Genomic DNA, 17,853 nt, shown 5'->3' with positions numbered 1-17,853 from the left:
TTATTTCTCAAAACTCAACAAGGTGAAGGCACAACGCGCTGATCGCACTTGGAGACAAAAGCTAACACCTAGCATCGACTATGGACATAGAGAACTTATGAAACCTAGTCCAGGCATGAGGCAAACTACTAGCATAACTATGGCATGGAACAACAAAAACTTATTTGGTATGGCATTAAGTAAACACTTGGCATAAACTATGGCATTGCATAAAACAAACAAATGATACCAGGCCGAACTGACTCGCAAACGCAGGCTTAAATGATGTCTCATGATTAGAGCCAGGTGATGCTCCCGAACACAAGGGGCAGGTGAAACTAATATGCAACCATGGAAACCAAAACAAACAAGGTGTCAAACAGGAACTAAAAGAGTCCAAAACTAATAGAACATAACAAAAACATGATCCGGACCATGGATCATGACAAGGGGAGGCTTTGCAAAATGAAACTAAAACCGAATTGCCTGCAAGGTAGACAAAAACAGAATGCTGGACGACAGCAAAAACTTACAGAGTGTGGAGCAGACGGCGTCCAAAAAGTACATCCGAACATGATGTGACAGTCAACAATGTCCCTGCAAAGGATAGCAACAAGTTAAATAGTCTTGATTGCTAAAATAAAAAAAAGTGTGGGGAATAGCGCTCGAAGGAAGACATGAAACTTCTACAGGGAAATACCAACAAAACACGAAAAGCCACCAAAATAGAAGCGCAAGATAAAAACTAAAACACGACACACAGGAAGACACCCAAAAACTCCAAATAAGTCACGGCGTGATGTGACAGGTTGTGACAGTACACCTACTTTGACACAAGAGCTATAGTCATGCATGGTTGGTTATGGTTTGAATTCTTATCCAACACTTGCGGGAAAAACCTTTTTATTGTTAATATCAGCTGCTGGGTTTAATTTTTTTATGTTTTCTGTTGATGGTGTGCTTCTGCGTTTTTTCAATGAAAAAAGTGTGCCTTGGCTCAAATAAGGTTGAAAAACACTGGTGTATATACACTGAGATTAGGTCTAAGTGGTTTTGAAACTGCACCAATGTTTTTCCTTTGGAATGTTCAACTATAACGCTTTCTCGGTTACTTTGTTGGGTCTGTTCTTGTCTCTGCCCATGCTCCCTGCACCCCAGCGGACGATGGCGTGGAACACCGCAGAGGCCACCACAGTGTATATGTTTCTTTTACTTTTTATTCATAGCTGTATGTAGAAATGTCTGGTTGTATCCGCTGCTTTAATGTCTTTAATGTCCTTTGTCTTCTTTGATGTTTCCCTCTGACACACATGTGAGAGGGATGTGTACTATGACTATGAGTTGTTTTTTTCGCCTTGGCCTCAGTCTGGACCCCTCTCCAGGGCCCAGGCTTAGACCGATTTTTTTTACTATATTTTATTTTATTTTAATCTTCTATTGTTTTCTCCCATTCCTCCCACTTGTTTACCTGTATCTCACCTTTTTTGTAAGGGGCACTGGAAGCCGGCAGACCCGTCAGCGATCCTGTTCTGTCTCCCTGTAATGTTTGTCTGATCTTGAATGGGATTGTGCTGAAAATCTTTATTTTCCTGAAGGAATAAATAAAGTACTATCGAATCTATCTAATCTAAGTGTTTTGTCAAGAAGACCATTTGTGATATGTACATTTTTAGAATGCGCTTGTTCTATTTTGAGCCAAAGTAAAACAAAAAAAACAATCTGAAGTTGTCATAGTTGTATTTTTAAGTTATCATGCCATTAATCTACCATGCCCGGCCCACGTGGAAATAGTTTTTTTCTGAGATAAAATGAGTTTGACGCCCCCATGGCTCTAGCACCATCTACTGGTCGTGGTCGTGGTTGAACCCAACTTTGAAACCCCACCGCCGTAAAACACTCACGACCTATATCCAGTTCTGCGTGAACCCCCAAAGGCCGCTCTGCGTGCCGGCCAACAGGTGCCAGCCAAGGGCCGGTCAGCTCTGCAGACCACCCTCGGGCTCTGTGCTCGTGAGAAAGTCACACCGTGTTCCCACTGCTGCGTCTTTTCTGCCCGCTTTGCATGCAACAACAACTACTTCACTTCCTTTAGCAAGGCATCGGTCATTAATTTTTCAATGTGCAAAACTTTTCTTTGGATCCTCATAAATAAGTGTCATGAATTTAACTATGATTTTTTATCTCTTCTTAGTGCCCTCCTCCCAACACAAACCTGCCCCCCCACCCACCCACACACACACACACATACACACCCACCCCTAAATCCACAAGACCCACACAGCCCAGAGTCAGTGCCCACACCCCTCCTCCACTCTGCTGTTCAGTCTTTCTCTCTTTCTGCTGTGTACCAGTCCCTCAGCCTACCTCACGTCCACAAAGTGACCACAGCTCCTTCTCCAAACATCCTCGGATCTCCTTGGCTTTTCCATTCTTGACCTTTTTGGGGTTGTTATTTTTTTTGTTTTGGCTCCCTCACTCTCTACCGTGTGAGGACTTCAGTGACGTTGCTCTCTGCCCCCCCTACCCCCAGAAGTGCGCTCAGGAGTCTCTTCATTCATCACGGACCAGGACCGGATTTGACCGCCATGAATGTTCAGCTGCTTCTCCTGTTGGCCGTCTGCGCCTTCACACATGCAAGTAAGTCAAATTCTTCCCCCTCCACAAAAAAACCCTGTAGTCATCAGGCAGTCACCATGCATCCTGTGAGTCCACCTACTCGTGTGCCAACGCTGCTACCCCTTTGTCTGCTTCAGGCCATGATATCATTCTAACACTAAATGTGGAAAATAGTAATGCTTCATAAAGTTTAAAAAAAAAAAAAGTAGTTGAATAAATCGTACTTGTTTTTATTTGCTTATAGTTCTCAAACTTTTTTCACCAAGTACCGCCTCAGAAATAAAAATTGGCTCTCAAAGTGCCACCATAATCACCAAATTCAAAATGCATAGCATAGTAGACCTAAGTAGTCATAAAAAACAAAGCAGAAGTTTTATTTATCAAGTATATTCAACATCAAACACAGTTCAAACAGTAAGACTGTGTTTAAATATAGGGGGAAAAAAAAAAAAACTTTCATCAAGTGGTTTATCATCAAGGGGTAGGCGGGCTCCATCTAGTGGTAGGCCAAAAAAAGTCACTTGATTAAAGTACAGTGTTTTGTTTTCCCATCTTCAAACGGTGTTACTGTTCAAACTGTGTGTAATCTTACAGTGGCCAAAATAAAAAATAGAACCTCTGCCTTGTTTTTAATGAATACTTAGGCCTACTGTAGTTTAATGTTGGTCACTATGGTGGTACTAAGGACATTTTATTTGCATTGCTTTCAATTTCAAACAGGACATACAAATCCTTACATTTTACGTTTTAAATCAAATTTCCTCAAGCATCAGTCCTAAAAAAATCAAACATGTAATTCAATCAATCAATCAATCAATCAATCAATCAATGATTATTTATATAGCCCGAAATCACTAGTGTCTCAAAGGGCTGCACAAACCCCAACACAAACCAATACGACATCCTCGGTAGAGCCCACTCAAGGGTAAGGAAAACTCACACCCAGTGGGACGTCGGTGACAATGATGACTATGAGAAACCTTAGAGAGGACCGCATATGTGGGCAAAACCCCCCGCCCCGCCCTCTCTAGGGGACCGAAAGCAATGGATGTCGAGCGGGTCTAACATGATACTGTGAAAGTTCAATCCATAGTGGATCCGCAAGAGTTAAAAAAAAATAAAAATCTTAACCCTTTTATTTAGGTGTAAATACATAAAATAACGCCCCCATAATGATCAACAATAAAATCCACTAGTGTAATAGGCCTCAGTATTCATTAAAAACAAGACAGGTGTTTTATTTAAGAAGTATATTTAAATTTTTGGCCACTGTAACATTAAACACACTTTGAACAGTATGACTGTGTTGGAATATAGGAGCATTTAAAAAAAAAAAAAAAACTTTCATCAAGTGGTTCTCATCAAGGGTTACGCGGGCTCCATCTAGTTGGTAATAATGGTGGTACTTAGAGAGCCAAGTATTTTCTGAGGTGGTACTTGGTGAAGTAAGCTTTAGAACCACTGCCCTAGGGACTTTGGATTTGAATTACTCTCACTGTCAAACAAGACATAAAAGTCCTTAAATTTACGTTTTAACTCAAATTTCTCCAACATCCATCCATCCATTTTCTACCGCTTGTCCCTTACATCAGTCTTAATAAAAAAAAATCAAACATGTAATTTTAAAAACAAATCTTGACCCTTTTATTTTGGTTTAAATACATAAAATAACTCCAACATAATGACCGACATTAAAATAGAGTCGCATAGTAGGCCCACGTGTTCATTAGAACGAAGCAGAGGTTTTATTTGACAAGTGTATTTCATATTTTGACCACTGTAACATTACACGCCGTTTTAACATTAACACTCTGTTCCAATATAGGAGAAGAAAAAAACTTCCATTAAGTGGTTCTCATCAAGGGTTACGCGGGCTCTATCTAGTGGTAGCCCAGAAAAAAGTCACTTCCATATTTTGACCACTGTAACATTACACGCCATTCGAACAGTAATACTGTGTTTGAATGTAGGAAAATAAAACACTGTAATTTAATCAAGCCATCGTTTGGTGTACCACCAGATAGAGCCCGCCTACCACTAGTGGTACACGTACCGCAGTTTGTGAACCGCTACTGTCGGGTGTTGTTGACTAACTGCATCGTACACCTTTGTAAGAATTGGACATTGACATTTTAGGATTTAACATATAAAATAAAATGGGGGGAAATGACATGTATTATAACACAGCAAAATGGTGGCCATAATGACGATAATTTACTAAAAGAGTATAATACTACCACCACCATGGTTGACGGTAGGGATGGTGTTCCTGGGATTAAAGGCCTAATTTTTTCTCCTCCAAACATAGTGCTGGGTATTGTGACCAACCAGCTCAATTTTTATTTCATCTGACATAACAAAAATAAAATGAGGGGAAATGACATGTGTATTATGAACACAGCAAAATGATGGCCAAATAATGGCAATAATTTACTTAAAGGTCAAAAAAGTTTGTCAAATCCCATCTCTTCTCCATTTCTCAGCAGTTACTGCCAGTTTATTTACTTCATGGGTTTAAAGAAGAAAAAAAAGATTAAAGTACAAATTATTGTCACACACACACTCGGTGTGCTGAAATTATCCTCTGCATTTGACCCATCTCCCTTGATCACTCCCTGGGAGGTGAGGGGAGCAGTGAGCAGCAGCGGGGGCCACGCCCGGGAATCAGTTTGGTGATTGTGAAAAGTTGCTATATTCCATTGGGGAGAAAAGAGTTTAAGGGAAGTGAAAAATTGAAAAAATATACATATATAATTAATAAAAAAAAAAAAAAATTGTCAATGGGGAATCAAGCAACTCTTACAGTAAATGTGAGCTAAAGTAAACAAATGGCAGTAGTTTATTAAGGCGCCAACAACATGTTTGGATATGAAGTCGTCATGGCGGGTGATGTAATCAGAGGTGTAGTGCAGCCGCATGCCTTGTACATTTTTTGGCACCAGCTAAGAGAAGCAAACTTTTTCAGAAGAAGAGGAGGATGTGTGTGGGCGTATACGCCGTAACTTACACTGTGCACATTTATCTGACAGCATATCGTCCTCCTTTTCACTTTATTCTTTTTTAAAAAAGTCTAAATGGTGCTCCATTTCTATTCTTTTGCTCGGCCCAACCCTAGGCATGGTCAGAAGAAAGGGGGTGTGGCCGACTGAAGCTGCAGGGCAGAACTCATGGTTGGTGTATTAATAGAGGGGGTTCTATATTTAAGAGGATGCATAGAAATGGTGGCAGGACATACAGTGGTGGTCAAAAGTTTACATACACTCGTAGAAAACATAATGTCATGGCTGTCTTGAGTTTCCAATCATTACTACAACTCTTGTTTTTTTTGGTGATGGAGTGATTGGACCACACACAGTGGGGCAAAAAAGTATTTAGTCAGCCACCGATTGTGCAAGTTCTCCCACTTAAAATGATGACAGAGGTCTTTAATTTTCATCACAGGTACACTTTAACTGTGAGAAACAGAATGTCAAAAAAAATCCAGGAATTCACATTGTAGGAATTTTAAAGAATTCATTTGTAAATTATGGTGGAAAATAAGTATTTGGTCAACCATTCAAAGCTCTCACTGATGGAAGGAGGTTTTGGCTCAAAATCTCACGATACATGGCCCCATTCATTCTTTCCTTAACACGGATCAATCATCCTGTCCCCTTAGCAGAAAAACAGCCCCAAAGCGTGATTTTTACACCCCCATGCTTCACAGTAGGTATGGTGTTCTTGGGATGCAACTCAGTATTCTTCTTCCTCCAAACACGACGAGTTGAGTTTATACCAAAAAGTTCTATTTTGGTTTCATCTGACCACATGACATTCTCCCAATCGTCTGCTGTATCATCCATGTATCCATTTTGGTATAAACTCAACTCCTCGTGTTTGGAGGAAGAAGAATACTGAGTTGCATCCCAAGAACACCATACCTACTGTGAAGCATGGGGGTGGAAACATCATGCTTCGGGGCTGTTTTTCTGCTAAGGGGACAAGACCATTGATCCGTGTTAAGGAAAGAATGAATGGGGCCATGTATCGTGAGATTTTGAGCCAAAACCTCCTTCCACCAGTGAGAGCTTTGAATGGTTGACCAAATACTTATTTTGCACCATAATTTACAAATAAATTCTTAAAAATTCCTACAATGTGAATTCCTGGATTTTTTTTCACATTCTGTCTCTCACAGTTGAAGTGTGCCTATGATGAAAATTACAGACCTCTGTCATCATTTTAAGTGGGAGAACTTGCACAATCAGTGGCTGACTAAATACTTTTTTGCCCCACTGTACTTGTTGGTCACAAAAAAATATCGATGAAGTTTTGTTCTTTTATGCGTTTATTATGGATCTACTGAAAATGTGACCAAATCTGCTGGGTCAAAATTTTTGGTAGCAATCCACAAGCTTCTGGCAAGCTTCAGGTTGAATTTTTGACCACTCATCTTGACAAAATTGTTGCAGTTCGGCTAAATGTGTTTTATTTCTTCAGCATTGTCCACACGTTTAAGTCAGGACTTTGGGGAGGCCATTGTTAAACCTTAATTCTAGCCGGATTTAGCCATTCCTTTAACACTTTTGACATGAGTTTGGGGTCATTGCCCTGTTCGATCACCCAACTGCGCCCAAGACCCAACCTCCGGGCTGATGATTTTAGGTTTTCCTGAAGAATTTGGAGGTAATCCTCCTTTTTCATTGTCCCATTTACTCTCTGTGAAGCACCAGTTCCATTGGCAGCAAAACAGCCCCAGAGCATAATATTACCACCACCATGCTTGACGGTAGGAATGGTGTTCCTGGGATTAAAGGCCTCATTTTTTCTCCTCCAAACATACTGCTGGGTATGGCTGGCTCAATTTTTGTTTCATTTGACATCACATGGACAAAGATAAGACTTTCTGGAGGAAAGTTCTGTAGTCGAATGAAACAAAAATATGTATGTGCTCCATTCACTCTATCACAAAAAAAAGTAAGAGTTGTAGAAATTATTGGAAACTCAAGACAGCCATGACATTATGTTCTTTATGTATGTAAACTTTTGACCACAACTATATGTTGTATGAAGAGATCATTTCTATAAGAAAAGTTTAGAGGGGACTGGAGTTTATCGTGTATTGTGGTGATACCGCAGTTAACAATGTACACTAGGTGGCTATTTTGAGGAAACTAGAATAAAAAACACATTTTTGGTTATTCCACCTTTTTTGTTAAGCACATAATTCCAGATGTGTTCATTCATAGTTTTGATGCCTTCAATGACATTAAATAGTCATGAAAATAAGGAAAATGCATTGAATGAGAAGGTGTGTCCAAACTTTTGGCCTGTACTGTACATAAAAACACATTTAAATAATGTAAGAAAATTAAACATATGCAATTAAAACATAGACATATATATAAATATATAAATATATATATATATATATATATATATATATATATATATATATAAATTATCAAAAATAATAATAGACTGTATGTTTGAATAAATAATAACATACTCTATGTTTATTGCCTTAAGTCAGACCTTGGCAAATTATTGAATTATATTTATAAATTAAGTCAATAAAGTAATTTTTTTTTTACTTTAAATTTTCGATCTTTAAGATGGAGATGTAGCTGCCATTACGATGTGCACTGAAGTTTTCTAATGACCGTAAGTCCTGAAGTATGCAAAGTATTTCAATGGTTGGAATCTGCGCCTATGGATGATATACCAGTTACTATGGTCATCTACTTAGTTACTATGGTCATCTACTTAGTTACTATGGTAATCTACATCACTGCAGCTCAGACGAGGCACCAAACAGTGTGGGTGCATGTGCAGCGTTTCCACAGACGCGGAAGGAGATTTTCACAACACAGTTCCAAAGCTTAGTGATATAACAGATGTATCAGATTGTAGGTGGGTTTATTTTGTACCCTTCGCGTTCATATTTCACTGTTTGTTGCTTTTTTGCTGCGTTTCACTTCATTGTAAAATATGTCGATCGAAAATGGTTGTCAATATTCAGTGTTTTATCGTTCATAGAAAACTTTAAAATTCCATTAAGTTTTTTGACGCGGTCCGTCATAACCTACACAGTGTCCTAGTGGTTAAAGTGTCCGCCCTGAGATCGGTAGGTCGTGAGTTCAAATCCCGGCCGACTCATACCAAAGACTATGAAGATGGGACTCATTACCTCCCTGCTTGGCACTCAGCATCAAGGGTTGGAATTGGGGGTTAAATCACCATAAATGATTCCCGGATGCGGCACCGCTGCTACCCTCACTTCCCAGGGGGTGATCAAGGGTGACGGGTCAAATGCAGAGAAAAATTTCGCCACACCTAGTGTGTGTGTGACAATCATTGGTACTTTAACTTTAACTAACGTTTTTAGCATTCAATCAGACATTATTACGAGGTTTTGTATTAGTGCCCCTTAAAATAGCTATACCGGCCCCAGACACATTTTTTTTCTCTAAATGAGTCAAAATAATTGCTCAGGCCTGCCTTAAAGGGGAACATTATAACCAGACCTATGTAAGCGTCAATATATACCTTGATGGTGCAGAAAAAAAGACCATGTATTTTTTTAACCGATTTCCGAACTCTAAATGGGTGAATTTTGGCAAATTAAACACCTTTCTGTTTATCACTCTGGAGGCGATGACGTCAGAACGTGACGTCACCGAGGTAATACAGCCGCCATTTTCATTTTCAACCCATTGTAAACATTGGGTCTCAGCTCTGTTATTTTTCGTTTTTTCAACTATTTTTTGGAACCTTGGAGACATCATGCCTCGTTGGTGTCTTGTCGGAGGGTGTAACAACACTAACAGGGAGGGATTCAAGTTGCACCGAAGATGCGAAAGTCTGCCGCCAGACCCCCATTGAATGTACCAAAGAGGCTCCACATTTTACCGGCGATGACAGACATGGCACAGAGATGTATGGATAACCTGCAGATGCATTTGCAACGATAAAGTCAACGAAATCACAAAGGTGAGTTTTGTTGATGTTGACTTATTTGCTAATCAAACATATTTGGTCGCGGCGTGACTGCGAGCTAATGGATGCTAATATGCTATGCTAATCGAAGCTAACATGCTAGTTACCGGCGGTGCTAAAGAAGACATGGCACAGAGATGTATGGATAACCTGCAGATGCATTTGCAATGATAAAGTCACAGAAATCACAAAGGTGAGTTTTTGTTGATGTTGACTGCCAGCTAATCGATGCTAACATGCTACGCTAATCGATGCTAACATGCTATTTACCGGCGGTGCTAAAGCAGACATGGCACAGAGCTGTATGGATAACCTGCAGATGTATTTGCAACTATATTACGTTTCTTTCCACCCACATTTAATGCGGAAAAAACACTTACCAATCGACGGATTTAAGTTGCTCCAGTGTCACAAGTTGCGAAAGTCCTGATCGTTTGGTCCACACATTTTACCGGCGATGCTAACGCAGCTATTCGGCCATGCTACGGCTATGAATAGCGTCAATAGCTATTTGCTCAATAGCTTCAGTTTCTTCTTCAATACTTTCATACTCCAACCATCCGTTGCAATACATGCGTAATCTGTTGAATCGCTTAAGCCGCTGAAATCCGAGTCTAAATCCGAGCTAATGTCACTATATCTTGCTGTGCTATTCGCCATTGTTTGTTTGTATTGGCAGCACTGTATGACGTCACAGGGAAATGGATAGTGGCATCGCAAATAGCGAAAATCAAGCACTTTAAAGCTTTTTTTAGGGATATTCGGAGACTTGTAAAATTTTGAAAAAAACTTCAAAAAATACAACATGCCACTGGGAACTGATTTTTATTGTTTTTAACCCTTTTGAAATTGTGATAATGTTCCCCTTTAAGTCATGGTTAGCTTCTTCAATAAATATTTAAAAAAATATAAATTAAAGTTTTATACATGCCAACACATTTTTAATATATTAAAAAAAATATTGTGTAAAACTTTTGACTTTTTAAATATTTTTTATTTCAACTTTCTTCCCCTTGCAGAACACTGTGAAGTGGTAGAAATAAGTGTCTACCTCTCAGGGAGTTCTTAAAACTGAACTCCTTCATAGACTTGAAATCTCAACAAGTACGACTGTGGGATTCTGGTAGAACGTCGTAGAGAATTCCCAAAGAGCGGGTGAAACCAAGACAACAGGTCATCAATACTCTAATAAGGTCTAAACTTTAAGCCCGCCCCCGTTAAACTGCATCCTGTAAAAAGCCCGCCATCGCCGCCCCCAGTCTCCGTCTTAATGAGTTTTGTCTGCCTCAGCGGGGCTAATAACGCCGCCGTCACATCTGGCTGTTGAAAGGGGGAGGTCAGCGCCCTCTTTGGTCATGGGCCCGCTTTTAGAAATGACTCAAATGTGGCGCTCATACTCCAAATATGAGGCTGGCACAGAGCGCTTAGTCACACTCGCGGGTCTTTTCACCACGCAAAAAGAAAAGTCTGTGCGCGGAACAAAACCTGCTATTTCAGAGACTACACCAAGTAATATCAAGAGCCCCCCGAAAAATGGCGCACATGTTTGTGTGTGACGTGCATGTGAGACATGGAGCAAGCACACAACAAAAGCAGCTGACTCAGGAACACGACTCAAGTGAATGTTGGCTGGATTAGAAGCCTTTAAGAGGCTTGTTTTAAAGCTGTTTGCGAGACATTTTGGAACATTCTATGCATGCATGAGGACAGTCTTGTGTTCTGGTGCACAAAGCAAGCTCCACAAAGAAGTGGGTGGATGGAGTTTGAGTTTGAGTTTGAGTTTGAGTTTGTTTAGAACATGCAAGCATACAACAAGATACATCACAATTTCCAGTTTCTCTTTTCAACATGTTCGAAAAGGAGTAGGAAGAAGCAGAGCTTATTTAATACTACCCCTTTTCTTTTGCATAACAGTTGCTAAAACTTTTGTTCACTTCCTGTTCCCAATGTATTCACAATATACTCCATAAGTAATCACAATAAAAATAAATAATTGGTGAAGTAAGTTATATTTCATATGATGAGATAAGTATGATTATTTTGAGAATGAAAGAATGAATAGGTGAATAAAATCAGAATGTTTATCATGGTTCTTCTTTTTTGTACTTTGTAAACACTTCCAGTTTGAAGAGATTCTTGAAGTGGATCATATTGGTACATTGTTTGATTGCTTTGCTTAATCCATTCCATAATTTAATTCCACATACTGATATACTGAAGGTCTTAAGTGTTGCACGTGCGAACAAATGTTTTAAATGAAATTGTTCTCTAAGATTATATTTCTCCTATTTGGTTGAGAAGAATTGTTGTATATTCTTGGGAAGCAGGTGATAGTTTGCTTTGTGTATAATTTTAGCTGTTTGCAATTTCACTATGTCGTGGAATTTCAATATCTTTGATTCAATAAATAAAGAGTTTGTATGTTCTCTATATCCAACATGATGTATTATTCTAACTGATCTTTTTTGTAACACTGTTAGTGAATGAAGTGTAGTTTTGTAATTATTTTGTAAACCATTTTTTAAATTTGTTAATTTCTTCTGTTATTATTTGTATTGTCTTCTGTGTGTTCTCTCCTGAACAAAAGGCTGTTGTATCATCTGCAAATAATACTAACTTTAAATATCTTGTAACTTTACAAATGTCATTTATATAGAGATTGAATAGTTTAGGTCCTAGAATTGATCCCTGAGGTACACCACAGGAAATCATTAGCATGTATAGGATTGGTTTGATGTAGTGTTGTCCCGGTACCAAAATGTATTTAAGTACTTTTCGATACTTTTCTAAATAAAGGGGACCACACAAAGTTGCATTATTGGCTTTATTTGAACAAAAAATGTTAGGGTACATTAAACATATGTTTCTTAGTGCAAGTTTGTCCTTAAATGAAATAGTGAACATACTAGACAACTTGTCTTTTATTAGTAAGTAAGCAAACAAAGGCTCCTAATTTAGCTGCTGACATATGCAGTAACATGTCATGTGTCATATTCCATTTTATTATTTTCTCAAAATTATTAAGGACAAGTGGTAGAAAATGAATTATTAATGTATGAATAAATTACTTTTTCATTTACTGTTAATATCTGATTACTTTCCCTTTCAACGTGTTCTATCTACACTTCTGCTAAAATGTAATAGTCACTTATTCTTCTATTTGGATACTTTACATTAGTTTTTGGATGATTCCACAAATTTAAGTCATTGGTCATATTCAAAGTCCTCAGGTGTAAAGGGACATATTTCCTGAGTTTATAAACATAATATAAATTTAAAAAAATATATCGATGTAATCAAATGAGTATCGACTGAATACGCTCCTGTACTTGGTATCATTACAGTGGATGTCATGTGTAGATCCACATTACATTTTGTTGGCGTTCAGTTACGTTGTGTAGTGAAGCATGTTTAGCTATTCCCCGTCCTGCAAGGATGATAAATAAAATAAATGGGTTGTACTTGTATAGCGCTTTTCTACCTTCAAGGTACTCAAAGCGCTTTGACATTACTTCCACATTTACCCATTCACACACACATTCACACACTGATGGAGGGAGCTGCCATGCAAGGCGCCAACCAGCACCCATCAGGAGCAAGGGTGAAGTGTCTTGCTCAGGACACAACGGACGTGACGTAGTTGGTACTAGGTGGGATTTGAACCAGGGACCCTCGGGTTACGCACGGCCACTCTCCCACTGCGCCACGCCGTCCCATGATACTTGTAAGGAACTTAATTTATTTGTCGCCATGGAGGCCAGTATTAGTGATTTAGAAGTCGCTAAAACACTGCAGACTGCAGCTGGACTTTAGCCCGTGTCTTAAAGCACCTCTTCCTGAGGGCGTTTCAGTGTTATAACTTCACCATTATCTTTACCTTTTTAAGACAAAATGCATCAGTTCTCCATTTTTCTGTCTACACACTGTGTCTGCTTGTAAGTACTCTGTGATTGTGCGCTGCCGAACATGCTCCTCTGCTTTAAAACCAACAATGACACGGCGGACTTTGACTGGGGGGCAAAGCGTCAGATGCAGTGGTGTAAAGCATGTCGCCACTGGACTCTAGAGCAGTGGAGACGCGTTCTGTGGAGTGATGAATCACACTTTTCCATCTGGAAATCTGATGCACAAGTCTGGGTTTGGAGGTTGCCAGGAGAATGCTACATTTTGGACGAGTGCCGAGTGTGAAATTTGGTGGAGGAGGAATTAAGGTGTGGGGTTGTTTTTCAGGAGTTTGGCTTAGACCCTTATGTCCAGTGATAGGAACTTTGAATGCTCCAGGATACCAAAACATTTTGGACAACCTTGCAGGAACATTTTGGAGCGGGCCCCTTCCTCTTCCAACATGACTTTGCACAAAGCGAGGTCCATAAAGACATAAGAACTTGACTGGCCTGCACAGAGTCCTGACCTGAACAGCTTTAGAACAGAGACTGAGAGCTAGGCCTTCTCCACCAACATCAGTGTGTCACCTCACCAATGCGCTTTTGGAAGAATGGTGGAAAATTCCTATAAACACACTCCGCAACCTTGTGGACAGCCTTCTCAGAAGAGTTGAAGCTGTAATAGCTGCAAAAGGTGGACCCACATCATATTGAAGCCTTTGGGTTAGGAATGGTAGGGCACCTCAAGTTCATATGTGAGTCAAGGCAGGTGGCCAAATACTTTTGGCAACATAGTGTATGTTGGATTGTGTTTTTTTCATAAACAAAAGGTTAAAAATTCCAAAGTAGCCTCAGTGTTCTGGAATTCTCCGTTTGCACAACCTTGTGTACAAAGCAGTGTTTTCCACCGTCTTCACTTCCTGTGTGCGTCACGTCTTCATTGGCTGCTTCGGAACGGTTTTCAGATGTGTGAGTCACATGATTAAAGGTCCGCCGCGTCTGCCGTACCAGTTGGCGGCGGGTGATAGAGTCCAGATGGGACATCTCCGTATCTAAGCTCGAACAGGATGGGCGCACCTTCAATGTGTTGCCTCCGTGATAACGCCCCGGGCGCCGGGCCGCAGTGCGCATGGCACCCCCTGGTACCCTCGCAGCTGACTGAGGAGGGGAGGTCGTGACGGGTGATGGGTGCCTATCGAGCTGGCCGACATTCCTGGGAAGGCAGTCACACCATCTGCATGGATGCATCCCCACCCAGACAGGATAGTGAGTTATAGGCACGCACGCACGCACACACACACACACACACACACACACACACACACACACACACACACACACACACACACACACACGCACACACACAGTATCTATGAACACAAAGCAGGGGCCTCAGTGACAGCTGATTGAAATGGATGGAGCCTGTTACTCCCTTCTTTCCTGTCTCACACTTGATATTGTTGTGGTTGGACCTCAATTACTCATTCTCTTCTCACTGGAGGTTTGTTGTGTTCACGTGGGGGTCTTCTTTCTCTTTTGACCCTCCAACCCAGGGGTGGGCAACCCAAAACGTTGAAAGAGCCATATTGGACCAAAAATACAGAAAAACGAATCCGTCTGGAGCCGCAAAAAAATTAAAAGCCGTATGTATTAGATCAATCAATCAAAATTGACTTATATAGCCCTGAATCATGAGTGTCTCAAAGGGCTGCACAAGCCACAACGACATCCTCAGCTTAGATCAGATCTCCCGTCCAAAGGCAAAACCCAGTAACTCAATGTTGGTCAAAACTGAGCTGATAATGATTTTGGAGTTCCTAGGTGATATGCTTTACATTAGTGTATGCGATATTGTAATTTGTTCCGTAAGTAAGCTGTTCCGTAAGTAAGCATGTCAGGACCTAGCAACTACCACATAACCGCGTAGATACAACAGAAAAACCTAGTATCTCAAGGGACCAATCGGAGCTTCGTTGTCAGTCGCCTTATTGTCTTTAATGAGACATTTGCACGAATGGGGGCCGATGGGCAACCTGATTATGTGATATTATGGCACGAGGGGATATTTGGAAGATTGGCCCAGGACGGTGCAAGCACCTTCATTAAATGTATTGTTCTTAATTCTTCCCCTTGCATACTCTTTTGGGCAGATAACTGTGGAGGTCAAAATAAAAACTGGACGCTGTACACGGCTCTTGCCCAATGTGCAAACGCAGAATGGGGCCCACCCGAGATTGTGATAACATATCTGGAGAAAGGGCACACGTTGATGAGAGCAGATTCAATCCATGGCTCAATCGGCAAGAAAATGAAAGCTCAAGAAAACATCTATACGTTTGATGACTTTGCAGATCTTTGTAAGACAGCATCAAGATAGATTGGTTTTCCTTTGTTTTCTCAAAATCTGTTAGAAGTGAGTTACTAGATTTTGCCTTTGGACGGGAGAGACACAAGTCTTATAATGAAGCCAACACATGATGTGTCTATATTAGCTACAATAGCCTACTATCAAAATGACTATGTGTCACAGGCTGAAGCAAATCTTTGTTGACAGAAATGTTGAAATGGAATTGTGACAGTTCTACAGCCTTCATCATGTGGGTTGCAGTGATGATCCATGCAAGACACATTATAGCAGGTTTGACTGTGGTTTATTGTTTCAATAAATATGTTTTCTTGCCAGTCGGTCGCGCCAATTTCTAGCGTACCTGCTCTTCCTGCTCGTCGCGGCACGCCTTTCGGTGGCCGGTAGCTGCGTCTTCCGCGGGGGCTCATCTCGCTCTTGGTCGCTCTCGTCGTGTTCTGATGTTTCCTCGCCTACTTCTGCCGCAATTGTTCCTCCTTCTCCCCTTTCATACTGCAGCAGAAGATGCAGAGATTGAGAGCAGGTGTGTCGTTTACGAACCTGGCTTGGCTTGCTGCAGCGTCGCTCCAAGTGCGCCCCGCCTCTCCTCTCCTCTCTGCCGCATGCTCCGCCTCCTGGCCGCCATCTCGGGTAGGACCACTGTCTGTCCTATCCCGCTGTCGCCTCGTCGGCGCCATCTCTCCACAGTAATATTCTACACATTTTTACAAAATTACAAACCATTTGTAATTCACAGGCTACTCAGAAGGTGAGAAAACTAATGGAAATTACTGGCTTTTTAATGGCCAGAGGTATAGATGTGTGTGTCCAAGTTAAAGGAAACGGCAGGTTGTCTTCTTTTAATAAATTAATTACAATCTTTGCGAGCTGGGTAATGTTTGCTGTGGTCTGGAACAACGTGGCACACAAACTATCAGAAATGCAGCTGATATTACATGCAGGCAATGTGTCATGAGACATGCAAAACTAAATTATAAAAGTAAAGGACATTAAATGAGCTCAAATATAGCTACAAACGAGGCATAATGATGCAATATGTACATACAGCTAGCTTAAATAGCATGTTAGCGTGGATTAGCTCGCCGTCATGCACTGACCAAATATGCCTGCTTAGCACTCCACACAAGTCAATGACATCGACAAAGCGCACCTTTGTGAATTCAGGCACAGCTTAAAAGGTTTGGTGGACAAAATTAGGGAAAGAAGGAGTGGAAGGTTTTGACAAGTAAACAAACTGTTGCGTCACAGTCCACGCTATGGTGAGTTCAAGAACTGCCAAAAATAGAATGACAAAACAATGTTAACCAAATAGTCTCATCAGTGAAGCATACAAACAAACGTATTAAAAAAGTTCTAACAATTGGGAAGGTTTGTGTCATGTTTGTCCTCAAACCAAAAATATACTAAAACCCCAAAAATATTTTTCCCCCATCTTTTTCCATTCTCAATCCTTTAAAAAAAAAAAAAAAAAAAAAAAAATGCTCCAGGGAGCCACAGGGCGGCACTAATAAGCTGAATGCAGCTCGAGAGCCGCGGGTTGCTGACCCCCGGTCTAACCTTCTGCACATCGTCTTGTTCTATCTCCCTGCCTTTGTCATGATCCATGGTCGGGATCATGTTTTGTTTAGTTATGTTCTGTTAGTTTTGGACTCCTTTAGTTCCTATTTGTGCACCTCCTGAGTTTAGTCACCATGGTTACTTATGATTTCCACCTGCCTCTGTTGTTTGGGACACACGTGTGTCTAATTAATAGACTACTGTACTACTGAAGTCTGCTTTTGTTGATCACTCGTTCTGGCTTCATTGTTTGCGTCACACCTTTGCCGAGTGACTTTTGTTCCATGCTCTAGTCTGTGCTAAATTGTAGCCTTAGCTTCCGGTGCGATCGGCACCTTGTTCCGTCTGTTTGTTTTCTGTTTTGTACCTGTTTTGAGTTCATTTACGACTAAATTATGTCGTTACCTACAAGTCCTATACGGAGTTGTCCTCTTGCTTCCTGGGACAACAAACCCCGCATCACCAAGCGACCCG

The 17,853-nt window shown here is 40.6% G+C and overlaps 1 protein-coding gene across 1 annotated transcript in view; it reads left to right on the top strand.

Annotated features, from left to right (window-relative positions):
- Positions 1-2,240: 2,240 nt before the first annotated feature.
- The window catches only part of si:ch211-156j16.1 (uncharacterized protein LOC564557 homolog), a 40,761-nt gene continuing 25,148 nt past the window's right edge, over positions 2,241-17,853 (top strand). Inside the window, exons 1-2 of the mRNA XM_061903804.1 lie at positions 2,241-2,424; positions 2,510-2,616. Coding sequence (XP_061759788.1) covers positions 2,565-2,616 — 52 coding nt within the window. The 5' untranslated portion in view covers positions 2,241-2,424; positions 2,510-2,564. The remainder of the gene's footprint in view (positions 2,425-2,509; positions 2,617-17,853) is intronic.

The sequence above is a fragment of the Nerophis ophidion genome, linkage group LG06, assembly GCF_033978795.1.
Source record: "Nerophis ophidion isolate RoL-2023_Sa linkage group LG06, RoL_Noph_v1.0, whole genome shotgun sequence".
NCBI classification, from domain to species: domain Eukaryota; kingdom Metazoa; phylum Chordata; class Actinopteri; order Syngnathiformes; family Syngnathidae; genus Nerophis; species Nerophis ophidion.
This window is presented reverse-complemented; position numbering and strand designations above follow the sequence as displayed.